Source organism: Mytilus trossulus, chromosome 6, assembly GCF_036588685.1.
Source record: "Mytilus trossulus isolate FHL-02 chromosome 6, PNRI_Mtr1.1.1.hap1, whole genome shotgun sequence".
In the NCBI taxonomy this organism is placed as follows: Eukaryota; Metazoa; Mollusca; class Bivalvia; order Mytilida; family Mytilidae; genus Mytilus; species Mytilus trossulus.
In genome coordinates this window covers 2,498,301-2,518,880 of record NC_086378.1, presented here as the reverse complement: position 1 = coordinate 2,518,880, position 20,580 = coordinate 2,498,301, and the positions used below count along the sequence as shown (strand labels likewise).

At 30.6% G+C, this 20,580-nt stretch overlaps 1 protein-coding gene across 1 annotated transcript in view; it reads left to right on the top strand.

Annotated features, from left to right (window-relative positions):
• LOC134722266 (pleckstrin homology-like domain family B member 1) overlaps positions 1-20,580 on the top strand; it is a 103,948-nt gene that overhangs the window by 45,045 nt on the left and 38,323 nt on the right. The window contains exons 5-12 of the mRNA XM_063585874.1: positions 456-3,373; positions 7,433-7,558; positions 9,976-10,113; positions 13,070-13,261; positions 14,149-14,241; positions 15,076-15,186; positions 15,608-15,685; positions 16,417-16,604. Coding sequence (XP_063441944.1) covers positions 456-3,373; positions 7,433-7,558; positions 9,976-10,113; positions 13,070-13,261; positions 14,149-14,241; positions 15,076-15,186; positions 15,608-15,685; positions 16,417-16,604 — 3,844 coding nt within the window. The remainder of the gene's footprint in view (positions 1-455; positions 3,374-7,432; positions 7,559-9,975; positions 10,114-13,069; positions 13,262-14,148; positions 14,242-15,075; positions 15,187-15,607; positions 15,686-16,416; positions 16,605-20,580) is intronic.

The following is a 20,580-nucleotide window of genomic DNA, read 5'->3' as shown; positions in this document are numbered from 1 at the left end:
TTATGGTTGTACAGAAGGAATATTTTTCTCTGCCAATTAAAGGTCCTCTGGGAACAATATATCTAACTGTTCCTTGGGTCCTGTTGGGCATACACATTTGACATGACAATAAGATTATAATTTTAGAATAGAGTAGATAACATTCAGTAAATTCAATTATAAGATTGCTAGTTCGCTGCTCAACTCTAAGTTTGCATCCAAATATATAGACAGTAATCAAACATTACACATGGTAAATTTAGAATGGATTCTTTTTTTAATTAACTACACATCCTCTTGAATAGTATATGAATAAAAGCAGACATGTTAGTGAGACAGTAATCATATAACATATTTTAACTAAAACAAATTAAGAGTATTAAATTTTCATCATGATCTACCAAACTTTATAAATTACAAAAAATTAACTAAATGGCCAGAATGTGTTCTTAAACTTTAATATCTTTATTTTTCAGAACTGGATGTGAATCCGGAGTATATGCAAGTGATTTCTGACGCTGCTGCTAACGTACAGAAACGATCATCATCTGGTTCAGACAAACAGAAATACCTGGACCGCTCTTCAAATAATTCATGTTCTTCACCTAAACCTCCATACTTGAATAAATCACCAAACCAGTCATATTCCGAGAGATCTCCGAACCATTCATATTCAGAAAAGTCACCAAAACAATCTGTAATTGAAAAATCACCAAAACATTCATTCTATGAAAATGTGCCAAAACAAAATTCACCAAAAACTTTAGTAACGAATAACGGTGATGATACAGAATTTCTTGACAAAGTGTCAAAATTTGAACTTATTTCGCATAATAGAACTTCACCAACAGTAAAATCTCCTATGCGAGTTATGCCACCTGATACTCCTTACCAAGGGTCACCAGTAAATACTTTAACTAGGAGACATAATAGTTCATCAGGTGTTTCGTCTCATGCAGGTGAAAAAGTTTTCACTCGTGAAACTGTAACGACACGAGTGCCTGCTAGTTTCTTATGTGGGAAATCTACAACTGAGCGTGTGCCAAGTACAGAAAGTACAACTGAGCGTGTGCCAAGTACAGGAAGTACAAGTTCTAGCTCATTAACAAGTGTCAGTAGCGGAGCAACATTATCGTGGAACTCAGATTCTCCGAAATTAAATATAACCAGTGATAAAACTGTTCATATATCTCCCACTGTGAGTAAAGGTAATTCACCGAATTCTAGATCTCCACTCAACAGTGTTGCCATTACTCCTAAACAAAAGGAGAAAAAACCTTTCAATTTCACTGAATCTGCAACATCAAGAGTGAGAAACGCCACTGATGCTGACCTCTTGGCGGAGAGTATTATAAATGGTGACTTCCTGGGAACGTGTGATGTAGTTAGTAATAGGAATACATTTGATGGTATTGACTTTAATTTTGACGAATTAACTGCCAGTCAACAAGATTTAACAATGAAACATCGTGAAAATGTGGAAGAGAGAAAGAAAGAACAAGAGCAAGAGAAAATAGAAAAACAAAGATTGGAAGAAATTCTAAACATGTGTGCTGATTATGAAAAACAAATAGAAGATGAAAGAGTTGTACAAGAAAGCCCAAAACCAAAAACTACTGCCTTCTCAATGCAAAAGTTTTTAGAAAGAAATAACATATCATCTGAAGTGGACAAACAAACATTACCGAAGGACAGTCTAGCATATGTGGTTGGACAACAGTACTCTCATTCAACACCTAAACAAGGTCAAGAGTCCTTTACTGCCTCTTATCCAGTGTCTTCTCATGTTGGTCATCAGACATATTCTAACACTTATTCTCCAACATACACATCATCTTCTTCTCAAGTGAAATCTCCACACACTGTTAGTAATGTGTCTCCTATGATGAATGGACCATACAATTCTTACACAAGTAATGCTGTAACTCCATCTAAAGGAACACCTCCTCCTGTGTCACCAAAACCTGTCATGACAAAAAGTTTTGATACATTTTCTACTTCTGCTCATAATGATCTGATACAACAAAGTACCCCTGTGACGATGTCTAAACAATGGACTAATCAAGTACGGTCAAAGACACCAACAAATGTTGGGGATCAGGATAACTTTTCTGGTGCTGTTACCTCAAATTACAATGGAGGGCTTCCATTAGGAAATAGACAAATAAAGGAGAGCTCCTCAAAAAGATTTTCACCTCCAGACTATGAAAATGATTTTGTTGATTCTGCCAAAACTGTTTCTTTTACTTCAAACGTTGTACAACCATCATACAGTATGTCAACAATGGATAGTAGTCATGCTGGACAGCAACACTTTAAAGGGCATAACTTGCCAGTGACCAAGGGAAATAACTCTCAGGAAAATTCAAATTCAGATTTACAAGAGCTGTCAAATAAAACAGAAATGTATGTCTCTGAGGATGCTAGTCCTAAGCATTATACTGTATCAAGTGAGAATCAGTCTCCAAGATTTGATGAAAATTCATTTAAAATCTCACAGGTTCAAAGACCAAATCAACTACCTAGTTTTCATGACTTCACAAAAGAAGTTCATTCTTTAGACAGAAAAGATAAATCTGAATATAGAGGATCAATGACAAAAATAAAAACCAATGGTTCATTGGCAATGCTAAATTCACCAAATAATCCTCATAAAGATGTCACACATGGTTTCCAAATGAGACGATGTAGTTCAAATTCTTCAAACTCAGAAGAAGAATCGACAAGTGGAACTAATTCTGAAGATACTGGAACTATTAAACGTCGACCAGAATTAAATCGTAATAAAGAAAACTCTCTAGGAGGATCTCCATTACAAAGTCCACGTCTTTCACCCCGCATGGGCAGCAAAAGTCCTCAAGTTACTCGACGTCATTTTAAAGCAGACGACAAAGATAATGAATTACTCAAATCTCCTACAGAACAAATTCAAAGTGTTCAAAATTCATTTGATTATTTTAATTCTGCAGTAAATGGAATGGCTTTTATTGATGATTCATATGATAACCAGAGAAATATTTTGGCCAATCAGAATCTTGGAAATTCTTTCATTGATGAGTCATATGACAACCAGAGAAATAATGTGACCAATCAGAATCATGGAATTGCTTTCATTGATGAGTCATATGATAACCAGAGAAATAATGTGACCAATCAGAATCATGGAATATATGAAAATCTTCAATGTAGGAATAACTCAGTTACGAATACTAGAATGGTAAATGGATATCAGTCCCCAGAAAGTAATTCTGTTGAAATTGACCAATCATTTTCGAGATCCAGATTATCTGGAGGATCAACAGGAAGTAGAAAGTCAGACGACAGGCTGACACCAGTAAATAATGAGGCTCCGATTTCCAAAAGTAGAGAACGTCTGAGATCAGATTCTAGTATGGTAAGGTTAAAATAACACATGTTTTGATTAATCTACCAAAATCTTCCTTAGAATAATGCTAAGTAAGCCTAACATGCACCTTAGATATGTTAAGCAGTTGTTTTCAAAGAAATTTTTCGGAAAGGGGATCCCAGTAGTCAAGGTTACTGAAGCCCCCCCCCCCCCTTTTATCTTCATCATCATCGTCCTCTCATAAGAGGCATAAAATGTTTGGAAAGGTAAATTTACTGTGATATCACAAAATTGGAAATTTACTTCCTTAGTTTTGAGAACATGGAGAAAAGGACCTTCTTCTTCTTTACCATGTTTATTTATATGAGAGTCCAAATTTTAATTTACTCTATTTTAAAAAAAAAATTGTATGAATTTAATAATTTAGAAGAAACATTTATTTCAAAGGATAGATTAAGAATATTTTGAAGTTCACAGAACAATTTCATCAATTTAGAGAACCAATGTTGGTTACGAAATAACAAAGTTTTAGATGTTTGTAATTAATAATTAATCGTGTTTTTTTTTGCATGAACCATGGCATAACACTGAATCAGTGGTTTCAGATGCTTTGAACATTGAACTTAGTAGTTAGTAATAATACTTAAGGTGCTTCTGTGAAGAAACGTAAATTATCATTTAGAAAGTGTTCTAAAAATTTCGCTATAAAATCAAGTAGGTTGAGATGCTTATCATTCTGTCCCCATCTTGTAAATATGTCAATTAGCCAATTATTAATTGTTGTATGTTTAATTTGACTGATTCTGTATTAGTACATAAAAGTCATAGACATTTAAATGCACATCTTGAGGACTAACTTTTGGATAACCATACCATTGAATGAAAGGTGAAATGTAAATAATACCTGCCCATTGATGAAATTATACCCAATAAGGGATGGTACTAACTTATATATATTACATATTTAGGAAAAGAATTGTCCTAATTGAATTTTAATTGATATACAGCCGTGAGTATACCAGCAAACCACACATAGTTGTGACATTATAAAACAAATGGTCAGGATCGGTATTAGTCAATAGAAAATCCAAAAAAGTTATTTTAACCAATTTAAAAGTAATTTCATATTCATCAATTTTATGTAAAAGTCATATATTTAAACAGGTAAAATATGTCAAAAACCTGTACAAAAACAACACCATCGCTCATAAACAAAATTATGTCTGTTACCAAAAGTGTCAATAGATAGGTGCATGTTTTGTGATCTTAAGTTAATCACGGAATATCAAATTTTAACTTCAAGTAAGTAAAACTGAATTTAAAATTCACTTAAAATATTTTTTAAAAGTTTGTAAAATACTTGAGTGTTGACTAATTTTAAGTAGTATGTTATAAGGGAAGTTACATCTTTCTTTTAAGTGTAAGGGCTTGCTTGATCGGAATGAAAAAGAATAATATTCAAATTTTAAACTGGTTTCGTACTTTCTATCTTCTTTATAAGTTTATAATGTGCAATGTGTATTTTAATGATAATACATGTATAAATTTTAAATGAAAAAAGGAGTGGTATAATTTTTTATTCGTATGATATAATAACTTTGACTTCCGAAAAACTATGACATGCTTAACATCAAAGAAAAAAATTGTTGAATAGAGACACTATGATAAGGGGAAGTCATTGTACTAAAACCTTGATCTTTAAGTTAAATAGTCAATGATCGTAATACACTGGGTCATCTACGTTTGACGGTTAAATTGTCTGAATTAGATATTTATGTTTTAAGTTTATCCGTCAACATATTTTTACCTGGGTTTACCTGTATAACATATTATCAAATTTTGGTTTATCTTTTAATGGCCGATTCTTTGAACTAAGCGTCTAATTCATAAATGAGTGGAATTCCCAAAAATGGTATGTATTTTAACTTTTACAATTAATTTCCTCTTAATTATCATGATTATAGAAAGACATTGACATCTTGCTCTTTTAGAACGATCATTACTGGGTAGATAATGGTGAAATTCTTGTTTTGTTTTTGGTTGTATGTTTGTTTTTAATTTATAAGTGACAAGTGTTATGATAAGAAGAAAATATTATTTGTATAAAGTGAACTTTAGGATTGGTTGTCTCTAGAAATTATAACTTTATCTACAGTTAATAAAGTATTTGTCTGAAATAGAGAACAACTTTACCCATTAATAGTAAGTTAAACATAAATACAAATATTTTACATAAAAATAAAGTTTCTATATTTATAAATTGTAAAAGTAAACAGTTGAGAGCTCAATGTTGAAGCATGATTACATGTAATTGTTTGCATCTACTTCATTTAAACTTGTTGGATAGTTGTCTCATTGGCAATCATACCACATCTTCTTATTATTATACTAATTGACTGCAAAAATCAAGGACAATTATTGCATTAAGTTTTGGATATCTACTGAATTTTGTCTACAAGTAGTTTTGTTTTTGTTGTGAAAATGAGTTTTCTATAATTAATGATTTCATAGTTCACTTTTTAAACTTCATACCAAGTCTAAAGTATTATCTTATAAAAACACTGAACAACTTATTTGCAAGACTTATATATAATAGGTTTGACTGTTCCACCGACTACCTCATTCTTAGCAAAGTATTATGATAAAAATCAAACAAGTAAAGATTTGTATACTGCATTTTTTTTCTTCTTCTGAAAGACGCCCATTTAAGGCTGACATGAACAAATTTCTGAGCATATTTTACTGCACCACCTACTACCTTATTCCTAGCAAAGCATTTTATGTGAAAAATCATTCAAATAAAGATATTTTAACTATCTTATTTTTCTGAAAGACGCCCACTTACTAAGGCTTACATGAACAAATTTTATTAACTAAATAGACAAAATGAGTGTAGGTCTTATATAAAATGTAGAAGAATCATAATTTTAGAAGTTTTGCTACCATGCAGTCAAAGTAGCACTTTAAAACCTCACTGTATTTACAAAATACTTTCTATTCATATGTTACAAGTATCAGCATTTATTTTAAGACAATATATTACAAACCAATAGACCAATTCAAATTCCTTTTTATAAATAAGTTAAGCCAATTACGCCAGTTAAGCAAGTTGACCTTAGGTCATTGGAATTATTGAACAATCCACTTTTACAGTGAAGTAATAACATAAGCAGTGTGACATCAGAAATAAACTGGAAAATTTACAATGTGAAAGTTTTCTATAATCTCAAAACTTTTTAGAAATATAACAAGAGGTGAAGGTCATTTATGACAAGCTGCAGTATTGTTTGTCATTGGGTTAATTGCTTTTCTAACTACAAGTTTCATGAGTTTGTTCCTTTGAAATTCAAATAATGCATAAATTTGATATACTTCCTCTGTCAATACTTTATAACAAAGTGAAATGTCTTGATTTCTTTGAATGAGTGAAACTAGGATTTAGAATTAGGCCTTATTACCACCCATCATCCAGGAAACAACTGTTTGTATATGTTAAGTCTGTATATAATAATTATGTGGCACCTACTCTGTAAAAAATGATAAACACTTGTTAACAACTTCAAACAATGTCAGTGTAATATGTGTATTTATGACAGAATCTGACACTGATGTGCTCAGAACAATGGTTAACACCTCTACACAGGGGTCATAAAATGGGAAAATACAAGTTATACAGGGTTTACAATGTTATATGCTGTTGTATAGTAAGTTTGCATTTTGATTTTTTATCAAAGGAAGGTTTTTGATAATTTCATTGCTCCTTCATTAAGATTTTAAAAAGGCCTACTGTTTTTAATATTTAAATGTCTACCTTTTTTAAGTCAATAATAAGTCTGCGTTGAAAAGTGTTTTTTTCTCTAAGTTATGCATACTTACTTAACATCAGATTGTATACTGTAGTAAAGGAAACTTGGTTATTATATAAAAAAAAAGGGGGGGATGTTCATGTGATTTTAAGTTTAGAAGCTGTCACAGGTATGATTGCTAATAAGACAACTATCTAAAAGACGTTGATTTACCTGAAACAAATCATAAATAACCAAATTATGTTTTAAATCCTTGAAGGTTAATCCAATCATATAGTTTAATATTTTTCTTTCTTTGCAGGAGTCCAGCACCAGCCTGCAGTTAGATAAACTGAAACATACCAAAGCTGAACTTATTAAGAATATTGCCTCGTTAAAACAACAAATTGTGGAAATAGAAACTCAAGAGAATGAAGCTATTAGAGAGGTAATACTTTAAAAGTCTAAAATGGTCCATTCCATTTGCTTTTCTAGATTTAACATCATAAGAACATTCAGACTCAAAATTTGAAAATTAAACTTTTAATGGGAGAGACGGAATAGGGCTTGAAAAGCTGGAGATTTTAACTCCCGCCAGAAGAATCACATGTATGCTTAAGTTGTTTTGACACTTGAAAATTTGAGAGTTTTAAGACCAAAAGAGTCTCCCCCCCCAAAAAAAAAGAGAGAAAAGAAAGCTAGAAATCGACTGCTGTAAGGAGTTTTAAAGTTTCTTAATAATTTTCTAAATTTTAAAGTTCAGATATAAAGATATAAAGTTTTAGAAATGTTTAATAAAGAGCAGTCTAAATGTCCTTATAATGAGACATACTAGGGTTCATAGGGAATCTAGCTCGTGTAAACTATTAGTATTACTTTACATCTGTCATCTTTCTTTATCATGTTTATCAGCAATTTGTACATTTTTCCTTTGATCTTACTGCCTAATATTTTTTATATCATGGACAGGACCTGATACTATCACATTATTACATGGCATTTTTCATATCCCATGTATTATCAGCCCTAGGTTCAATATCAGCCCAAGAGCCGCATGGTTCGAGGGCTGATATTGACCGAGGGCTGATAATACATGCGATATGAAAAATGACATGTTATGATCTTTTTATCATATGCTTCAACAATGGAGAAAAATCAGAGATTCATATTTTGATCCTTTTACTTGGTTCCCAAATAGAAGTTCAAAGAGTGAAAAGTTCACGGATTTGGGACCCTAAATTTGGTACATTCGGTATGAAATCTTTTTTATCATATTATAGAGAAGAAAACATTTTAATATGGACGAAACGACAAAAAAATAATTTAAAGAATACATAAGGACACTGTTAGGAAAAGATAACTTTTTTAAGTAACTTTCTAAATTATGTTTGGAACTTTTAAAAATGCATTTATTTAAGTTTGATTGTTTGGGTTTTTTTTATTTGTTTTTTTCTTAAATATACTTTCCAGTATCCAAATAATTGTTTTGTACACTACTTTGTAATGTTTTTCAGTAAAAACGTAGCATTGAGGTGTATTTTCTGGAATTTGCAGAGTATCACCGGAATGCCATGCGATAACCTTTATACGGAAAGGCATGTGATAACACTCGAAGCATGTGATGAACTTTTCATATCAGCCCGCTAAGCACCAATTTGAAAAATATGGAATTTACGTTAATTAAATACTATTATCATACAGTAAAAATCATATGTTATTTAGTCTAAGTATATGATAATCGAAAATATTCCACAATAACGTCTACAACAATTTAGTTTCAACTGAACAATTATCATAATGTTTTGCATGCATAAAATAGTTTGAATGACAAGTCAATTTTATTTCACATTTTTAACACCCCCCCCCCAAAAAAAAATAAAATTTGCTGTTTTGTTTTTGAAACTAACTTTATCAGCAAGAATATCAAGCAAGCCTTCAAATGTATTAAACTTTTAATTCTTTTGATTGGTCACTAATACTGCTGTTACAATTTTACATTTTTACATTGAAACTAGCAATTTCCGCTATCCTTGCAAAAAGTAAAATCACAAAAATACTGAACTCGGAGGATAATCAATTTGGGAAGTCCATAATCACATGGCAAAATCAAATAACAAAACACATCAAAAATAAATGGACAAGAACTGTCATATTCCTGACTTGGTACCGTCATTTTCAAATGTAGAAATAGTCCAAGATTGTTATGAAATCTGACAACCCCAACAAGATTACTGGAAAAGAAAGATTAAGTTTGTCTATAACTCATCTACAAATCATTTGAGAAATAAATACCACCATAGAAACACAATGAAACGAAAAACATGTGACACCAAAGACTGAAAACTAACTTGGGATACTTAACTATAGAAAACTATTCTAAATTTTTAAAATTAGATAATGTCTTCTAACACTAAAATATCAGCTGTAGAACTAGAAAAATGATTTCATGAAACAAATCAGACTACTAACACAAAGGTTCCTGGTTCGATTCCCGTCTGGGATGAAAATTTCAGGAACTTAATTTTCGGCTCTCCCTTGACACCATTTGCATGTATGGTCACGAGGAAACGATGATTGTCCTTAGGAAGGGGCGATAAATCGCTGACCCATGTTAATAGAGAGCCATATCTCTTGCACGTTAAAGACACCCTTGTAGATTTAAAAAAAGAACAGGCTAATGCCACTACAAGGTAGCACTCGCATCCGCAAAGTGAAAATGGATTATTATAAGTTGCAAAACTTGTTTCCCAATCCACTATTATTAAATATGTTCAAACTAACAAATTAAGCAAGAATGACAATCTTGACTATGCAACTGTGCTAAAAAAAAAGTTTTAACTTTGATTGTATTATTTTATTATTTAGTTGGAAATGGAGCGAGCTTTACTTGAGGGGGAGCATAACACAGAAATGGAAGAGTTACAACAAGAGCAAGACAGAATTAATGCTCTGAAACTTCAACAGGCAGAACTGATAGAAAGATCAGCTAAAGAAAGAGAAAAAGTAGGTCAAATCTATAAATTCAAAATAAAAATGAAATATTACTGATAGAGAAAAAAGAACTTGTGTTCTGAGTTTCAACAGACTAAACTGGTAAAAAATAGGCTTAAGTGGAGGGCACTCGTATACTGACAGGAACATACAGAAAAAAAATGGAGCTTTTTAGTTGAAATATCAGTTTCATCTTGGAGTTCAGCATTCCATAGGAATTGCAATAATTCAAATATCTAAATAAACATGCGAGAAATAATTGTCACTGGACATTAAGCTACCAAAAATCAATCAATAAAATATAAACAGAAAGATTTAAAGAAAAATCTCCTCTGAATATTTGCCTCTCAAAACTTATATGAAAGGCACTTTATTTTCACCTGTACAATACAAACAAAAACTTCAGGAAATAAATTATAATGGAATGTTGTCACCTCATTCAAGTTATGTAATAACAAACAATTCTATACAGTGTAATTTACAAGTAAAACAACATACTCTTGATCAGTGTTTTGTAGCTGAGAAATATATGTTATAAATTACTATTGGACAGGTTTTATTACTGGTCAGTATAGCATTTTGTAATGCACATGAAATTATTGTTACATGCATGGTCAATGTTTTATTCCTCGTCCTACATCTCCCTAAATCATGTCATGCATATGTAATTAATTGTCTTTTTTATGTTGTCAGATCAAAACTAAGTTGTTTTTTCAGAATTACAAGTGTGAATAATTTAATGCTTGTCAGCTTAATTTTATTTTATGGGTTTTTCATTTGTCTTGTATACTTTTTGGCAATTTCTTAGACTGAATATTAAGTAAACGTAGAAAAATTGTACATTGAAATATTTCAGCTGGTTACAAGATTGATCATTATATAAATAAACATGAAATGCATGATATAATATAAAAAAAAGGTGTGATATGATTGTCAATGAGACAACTCTCGACAAGAGACCAAATGGCACACAAATTAACAGCTATACGTCACTGTACTGCCTTCAACAATAAGCAAACCCCATACAGCTGCTTAGGTATTTTGACCAAAAGAAAAATACAAAAAGCAATAGTAAATGAACAGGGAAGAAAAAACTTTCTACTGGGTCTTTAATTTGGTCATATTGAATTTTAATTAGCATGTTTTGATATTTCAGATAGTTTGTATTCTTTATAGTAATGTATCCATTTATTCACCCTTCCTGCATGCATACCACTTTTAAAGTTCTTACATTCATAGTGCCAGTTTTGATAGATTGCTATGGGTACCAGTTTTCATAGATTGATATGGGTACCAGTATTGATAGCTTGCTACAGGTACCAGTTTTCATAGATTGCTATGGGAACAATCCGCTTTGGAAGATTGCCATGGGTACCAGTATTGGTAGATTGCTATGGGAACATTCATTTTGAAGATTCTTATGGGTACCAGTTTTGATAGATTGATATGGGTACCTGTATTGATAGCTTGCTATGGGTACCAGTTTTCATAGATTGCTATGGGAACAACCAGCTTTTGAAGATTGAAATGGGTACCAGTTTAAATTTGCTTGATTGTTATGGGTGCCAGTTTTCATAGATTGCTCTTCAAAACTAGCCTAGGAGGCAGGTCCAATCACTTCTCGGGGTCCGTAGAATGAGTGGTTGAACTGGTGTGACCACTACTAAGTTTTGATCATGATTTAAAGTACTTTGCATGTGCATGTTAAGTTAACATAAAATTTAATAAATAGTTTGACTCATAGATTAACAGGTGATTAATAATTTATGTAAATCAGTCAGGTTTGGTTTTATATAGGTACATTTATTATTTTTAATAGCATTTTGCATGAATTCAATTAATTTTCCATAAGTTCATGACTATATGATATTTCCTGCCATTTATTAAGAAATGATGATATCCCAATGCATTGATCTTACACTAGATGAACAAAAAAAGGCCCTTACATTCCACTTGGCTTTACTGTAATTTAAACTTTATTGTACAAACTAATTGAATCATGGACATTTTGGAAGCTTGTTTTACGGGGTTTTGCCAAATTATACATACAAGCAAGTAGAAGTTTATGTCATTGGAACACTTAAAGTTGTGATTCATAATAAACTGACAGAGGATAGTTTAAATAGATAAAAAAAAAATGAATTCAAGAGTCTCTTTACATATTAATTTTGGTTCTTGTAAAAGATATTAACATTGGAATATGAAGAACTCCTCTTTAAGTTTGTACTTATCTGGATGATGTTTTATACATAGAAAAAATGATACAAGTATAGGATTCCCATTTCTTTCTGAAGTAGTGGAGAATTGGCCTTCAAAAATAATTTAATACAATAATTATAAATAAGGAAGAGATGTAGGGTGTAGAATAATCTTATACATGCAGAGTGTAAACTTTCTGATTGAAGTGCTTCTGTTTTCTTATTCAAACACCAATTGTAGTAAGAAAAATTTATTACGGTATTTAGAATTCAAACAAAAATTCATTATGTCAATGGCAAATCCTAAAAACTCAATTGAAATGGCTAAAATTGGATTTAGCTGGCAGTTTAATTGGGCTAAATTACTGGTTCACTGAAGCTGGATGTGACAAAATTTCAACTTTTAATACTTGATTAAAAATATATGCTGGATTTTTTACATAACTTATTAACAAAACCATCATGAGAGTGCATAAATGATATTTCAGGGATGTGGTTCTACGAAAAAAAAAATTATATATTCAGGATAAAGTACTAATGTGTGAACTTAATGCACTAAAATTATAAAATTATTTTGTACTTCTGTATATATATTCACACTATTGAATTTTTTGGTGTGTATTTAGATATGCTATACAATGTATTGTGGCTGGGTTTATATAACTGAATCTGAATGATGATCCTAGTTGATCTCAGTCATGTCACTGCATTAAACAACTCATCATAGAATGTCTGATAAAGATGAAAAATATTATACTTTTCTTTTTTAGGAAATAGAAATAATGGACAAGAAACAAGAAGAATTGTTTGACCTTGAAAAGAAACACTTTGAAACAGAACAAATGTTGGGTAGTTGTCATGACAGGGAGAAAGATAAGATCAAGGACCAGTTCGACAGGGAACAGGAATCAATTGAACAGAAACATAAAGATTTTGATGATCTAGAATTCAAACAGCTTGAGGTAAACTTTCATTATTATTCAGATTTCTATGAAGGCTTTGTTAAAGCCTAAAAGCCAAGTCGATGAAAAATTGTCATTTTATCATTCAGATTTAGCACCGGATTTACCTACTATAAATTCAGAAAAAATTTCAAGGTGTTGATTATTGAGAGCAATGCCACTGGATGAGTATTGCAACTATTAGAACTTGCATACTAAAGTCTTCCACATTTATTTGTATGCAGCTTTTTCTTACAACAATTTTTCTCACATTTTAGTCTGTCATGTAGTGCTAAATGCATGCAATGATTTCTGAATTTAGAGCATTGATAACATTAAGCTATCAGCTGATTGGTTGTCTCACACAGATAAATCCTAGGCCTTTTTTTTCTTATAAAGAGTTCAGGCCCTCCTGAGTGGGGGGGGGGGGGGGGTCACAGAAAGGGACAGAATTATTAGTGTTAGAATCAAAAGAAATATTTAGGTATTTAAGTCAAGGAGACAGCAACACAACAATAAAACCAACAAACATGTAGAGGGCAGCATACAGGCCTCAACAATATTCACGTGTCTGTCTAGCTCTAAATTGTCTGGAATCTATAAGAACCCACACATGACTCAAACTATTACTTTCTACATATGCTTTAGTCTTAGTGCCTAAAAATATATACAATAGATAAAATTATTCAGAATCTGAATATTAGTGATCTAAAGTCAAGGGAACATTTTTCTCAGACTTCAGAGGTCATTTATTATAAGAATGTAATCACAACTGACAGGAAAGAATTCCAAAGGGTAAATGTAATACATCTAGTGTGGGGCATCATCAAATATTTCATAATTGTATATAATCTCCAGAATATTTGTATTATAACTTGAATGTGTATTGTTCATTTTTTATTTTTCAGTCTGAGGCAAGATATGAGGAAGAAAAAGAGAAATTACAGAAAAAGTTAATGACTGACCAGAATAAACTTCTGGAAAGATATAAAACAAGAGAGGTTAGAAAATACTTGTTATTTATAGATTATCGTTGATCATCTCAACAAGATTGATTTTCTCGCTTGAGCCAGTACGACAAAAGCGAGAAAAGAAATCGAGTTGAGATGACCAATGATAATCTGTTTTTTGCTATTTTACCTTTGACAACGCTGTTAATTTCATGACACCAGGCACGTGCATCCTTAGTTTGTAGTGATAATTTTCATATCATTTGACTCCGCTGAGAAATATAAGGAATATTTAGTAAAATAGCGATAAATATATATACATACATAGGTTAGAAGTTACATTTTGAAACTTTTTGGTGTTAACATTATAAGGATATTAGAAAATAAATGTTTAAACTTTTGGATGTTATAGATATAAGGAGATTAGAAGTTACATGTTTAAACTTTTAGAGAAATATACAACTAGAATGGGTTAGAAATAAAAAATGTATCATGTTTGATAAATAAATGTTTGGATCGTTATATAAATAAGCAAGGCTATAAGTTATAATGAATATTCTTCTGAGGGGATATAAAACTTGATTTTTTTTTCCCTTCAAATCCAGACCTCTAAATGAATGCATTTATCATTAAGTATTTTTGAGTTATCTCCCTTCAAATATAAATGAAAATGAGTTATTTATAGAAGAAAAAATAACTTTGAATATTGTTGTACATGACATTTAGATTTTAGAGTTTTTGATTACAAATAAGGAACACAGTTATAAAGATATTCTATTTGTTTTTATCCCTTCTTTCTAGTAACACTGTCAAGTATGAAAACAAACACTGAAAGAAAGTTTACAATAGCAATAATGATTGACTTTATTTTTTTGATTTTTTCAGAATCGTTTGCAGCAGATTGACTCACAACAACATGACATGTTATCCAGTGTAAGGAAAGACATAGAAAACCTGGAACAAAGTCGACTGGTCTTAGTAGAACAGTTAAAGAAGGTTTGTCACATGATCTGGTCACATGGTTGTTGTTATGGTTTCATTTAAATTTGAAATGTTGGAATTATTTAGTTTATTTGCTTTTTTGCTTTATCTGTTGCTAATAGACTTGGTTTTATTTTGTAGACTTTGATTATTTATTCCATCTTTCATTTCAATTGCCATTTTAAAATTTAACTATCTTGAGTAGATGGGTAATTTTATAGATAATGGAAATGGCTATTGAAATTTAGGACAATTTTATTTATTTTATACCGCAATATTTCAGTTATAATATTTTAATAGTTGAATTATTTTAGTTCTTTTATTATTTCTGTTTGATTTATTTGATATTATGGAATGAAAATTTTAAGTTTAACCTATATTATTTTATTCCATTAGGTTAGGGAATTTTTTGTTTAGTTTTGGAGTTTGTTTTCAGGAGAATACAAAATTAAGTGAGTTGAAGAAGACAATAAAAACACAGACAAAAACAGCAGAAGACATCTTATCTGACGAGGTATAAAAAGCCCAGGAAAATTATTCATCTCTTATTGATATGTTTTCTTCTTTAGTACATGTAAAAGTTTATTTCATATCAAATGATCTAGATTTCAGAAGATAGCTTCATTATTTTTTTAAAACAAATGTATGTCAATTAATGTTCTGTATGGAGGAAGTTTTTTTTAAATTATCAGACTGCATTTAATCTTTAAAAAAACCAACTTTGTATTATATATAAATATGATTTAGAATTCTTATCTGATAGTGTGTACCATAGTAGACTTTAAAAAGAAGTGAGATTGATTATTTTATTTGAAGAGTAATTAAAATGCATTTTTAAGCATGCATGGCAGCTTTAAGGTTTAGTACTTTTAAAACTTTTCAATGTATACAAATACCATTACCCGCATACTCTGAAAAATCGGCCTCATAGCAATATATATATATATATGATTTAAAAATAAAGAGAAACCTAACAATAAGTCAATACTTATCTGAATATCAGTTGCATTGACAAAGTTTTATTCAGAGAAAAAAATGTTTAAAATATTTTTAAATTTCATTGTAAGAATTTATTTTTGTGGTGTTAATGCTAATCATTTATTAAAATTGATTGTCAATTAGTTATATGATTTAAAAATCTTTTTTAACTGTTTTATTCCTAAATATATTTATTTGAAAAAGAAACTTATATTTTTAGTAATTCCAACCACTAATATGACAACTTTAACATTTCTACATTTACAGGAGAAACATGACAGTTATTCAGACATCAACCAGAACTCCTCACAAAAATCTTCTCATTCAAGTTCAACAACTACAGTAACTAATTGGTTAATAAGCCCCACAAATTCTGCCAAAGGTGAGAGAAAGAAATCAGCCACGATGCTGGAGATAGAGAAAAATCATTCACTTTTCGTAGAGCAACAAGGCAAGTACAGTGTACACTGGAAATACAGGAAATTGTCAGAGTTGTCTCCCTTACCTGAGTTATCTCCCATCTAGTAATTTTCAAAAAATAATGCACTCATAAAAAAGACCATGAAATAATTAATTTCCTGATATCTCAGTGATTGTCAAGGTTATAATGGCATTGAAATTAAGCTAAAATGATAATCAGCTTTTGTCAGAAACATTTATCGCTCATTAAAATCAATGTCAAATTTTATGATGTAGGAAAATAATAAACTTAATCCTTTTTATACGACCGCAATTTCGTCGTATATTGCTATCACGTTGGCGTCGTCGTCGTCGTCGTCGTCGTCGTCGTCGTCCGAATACTTTTAGTTTTCGCACTCTAACTTTAGTAAAAGTGAATAGAAATCTATGAAATTTTAACACAAGGTTCATGACCATAAAAGGAAGGCTGGTATTGATTTTGGGAGTTTTAATCCCAATATTTTAGGAATTAGGGGCCAAAAAGGGCCCAAATAAGCATTTTCTTGGTTTTCGCACTATAACTTTAGTTTAAGTTAATAGAAATCTATGAAATTTTGACACAAGGTTTATGACCACAAAAGAAAGGTTGGGATTGATTTTGGGAGTTTTGGTTTCAACAGTTTAGGAATTAGGGGCCAAAAAAGGGCCCAAATAAGCATTATTCTTGGTTTTCGCACAATAACTTTAGTTGAAGTAAATAGAAATCAATGAAATTTAAACACAATGTTTATGACCACAAAAGGAAGGTTGGTATTGATTTTGGGAGTTTCGGTCCCAACAGTAGGAATTAGGGGCCAAAAAGGGACCCAAATAAGCATTTTTCTTGGTTTTCGCACCATAGCGTTAGTATAAGTAAATAGAAATCTATGAAATTTAAACACAAGGTTTATGACTATAAAAGGAAGGTTTGTATTGATTTTGGGAGTTTTGGTCCCAACAGTTAAGGAAAAAGGGGCCCAAAGGGTCCAAAATTAAACTTTGTTTGATTTCATCAAAATTGAATAATTGGGGTTCTTTAATATGCCGAATCTAACTGTGTATGTAGATTCTTAATTTTTGGTCCCGTTTTCAAATTGGTCTACATTAAGGTCCAAAGGGTCCAAAATTAAACTTAGTTTGATTTTAACAAAAATTGAAACCTTGGGGTTCTTTGATATGCTGAATCTAAAAATGTACTTAGATTTTTTATTATTGGCCCAGTTTTCAAGTTGGCCCAAATCGAGGTCCAACATTAAACATTGTTTGATTTCATAAAAAATTGAATAACTGGGTTTTTTTGATATGCCAAATCTAACTGTGTATGTAGATTCTTAATTTTTGGTCCAGTTTTAAAATTGGTCTAAATTAAAGTGCAAAGGGTCCAAAATTAAACTTAGTTTGATTTTAACAAAAATCAAATTCTTGGGCCTCTTTGATATGCTGAATCTAAACATGAACTTAGATTTTTGATTATGGGCCCAGTTTTCAAGTTGGTCCAAATCAGGATCTAAAATTATTATATTAAGTATTGTGCAATAGCAAGTCTTTTCAATTGCACAGTATTGTGCAATGGCAAGAAATATCTAATTTCTCAATATTGTGAAATAGCAAATTTTTTTTTAATTAAGAGTTATCTTTCTTTGTCCAGTAAAGTAAGCAAGAAATATCTGCAAGAATTTTTTTTAATTGGAGTTATCTTTCTTTGTCAAGAATCAACTTAAATCTTTGTTACATACAATATACAATGTATATTCACTTTTTACTACCAACTGATAAATTTAAATAATCTTTACCATTCAGTGATAACAAGCAGTTTTTTTACATCTAATATTTTATGATGTATTTAAATGAGTAGTAATTGTTGCAAACTCCATTAGAATATTTTAATTGAAATTAGTTTTGGAATAAGGGAAAGGGGGATGTGATTAAAAAATTGGGTTCAATTTTTCTCATTTGAAATTTCATAAATAAAAAGAAAATTTCTTCAAACATTTTTTTGAGAGGATTAATATTCAACAGCATAGTGAATTGCTCTAAGAGAAAACAAAAAATTTAAGTTCATTTGAATACATTCATTCTGTGTCAGAAACCTATGCTGTGTCAACTATTTAATCACAATCCAAATTTAGAGCGGAATCCAGCTTGAATGTTGTGTCCATACTTGCCCCAACTGTTCAGGGTTCAACCTCTGCGGTCGTATAAAGCTACGCCCTGCGGAGCATCTGGTTTACAATTTATGAAATATTTACTTTTCTTTAATTTTGATCTTCTAGAACATTGAACTTATTTTTAATTAAGAACCAGTAAAATCAAAAAGTATTATATAAAGTTGATGATCATGTAGGATTTCTAACAACCTTGAGATCCGTCTTGCACATTTGGCTATTCAAGGTTATTGTACAATGCAGTCTTATTTTGTTCCCCATATCTACATATTGTTGGTACTTAGTATTTTAGGATTAAATAGAGGTTATCTTTCTATATATATATATCAATATTTTAATTATTATCCATGATTTATTTCATACTGTTAAGACTAAAACTTCATCATCACATAAAATAGTTCACCCATGGGAGATAACTCTTGATGAACTCTGACAACTTTCACTACTGAAGAAAATATTACAAAATCAATTTTGGAATGTAAATAAAATTGCATGACTAAAAGCATAAGATAACAAATTAAATTCTCAGTGTACCAATGCTTGTTATAGTGTTACTAATAACAGTACAGATTCAAACACACAGATGATATAGTTTTAATGGCTTTTGGATATATGTTTTTTGCTGAATTTTTTGTAAAACACTGTGCATTTTATTTCATGTCTATACCATTCAAATTTCTGTTTAAAATATATTTATTGATATTTTCATCTTTTTGTTCCATTTACCTTTCGAAATCATTGTGATGTTTTTATTATTGTGAAAATGCAACAGAGTAAAAACGCAATAATTTAAACTCACATTTAATTTTTTTTTAAATGAATTGAACAGGATTTTTATCAATATCACAAAATTTAAATCGCATTGTAGCCTGAACAGACAAAATCACAATAATAAATTCATGCAAGAGTTTCTGATTTTTTCTGTAAACAAGAGTAAATGCTCAGTTAATGAATTCAATGAGAAATAAGGAAAAGGATAAAATACCAAAGTTATAAGCCTTTAAACATTTCTGATGACTTTGAATCTGCACATTTTATGACAATAAAAGTATATCAGTATTAATAAACACTGTAGATGTATTGTGATAATTTTGACTGCTTTTCTTGTTACATACCAAGATAAATAATTCATTACAAAAAAAGGTAACATGATTAAAGATGAGTTTTTATTTTGGTATTCAGCTGTCTCATCTGACTCAGGTAAATGTTTGTACCAGTATAATCTGCTTTAATTATTTGGTTTTATCGTATTTTATCACAATCTGATTGGAACACGGATTCTGTGTCCAAACTTGCCTTACACAGAACTAACAACTTTCTGTTCTACTTTCTTTTAAAGACCTTAGAGGATCAACAGCTTTTGTCCTATTTTTACACCTTAAAAAAATAAATGAATTATCATTGGTTGACAAAACAATTTCCATAAGAGAAAGTATGTATGGAGCCTTGTTAGATCTGTGTATGAAGAAGGGCAGATACAGGAGCTGTTTTTCAGTCAAATCGCTCTTTTATCATGGAAGAGGGGATTTCAACTTATAATTTTGTTATTTCATATTAATTTGTATTTGGGTAATATTTTTACGCACCCTTTTATATTTGGTACACCCTAACCTGTTAAGGGCATACGATACAGTTTTGATCCTGTATTTACAAGTTTATGAAACTTTGCCTATAGGCTATTTTTTACCTGATTAAATCAAATATGTAATAAAAAATATACCTTAATGTGCTACTTTTTTAGTAAAATGAGGTCGAAATTTTGTATATTTGCTCAAAATTCAGATTTGTGGCCGTAATTTCGTTTTCGAAAGAAGGACATAACTTTTTT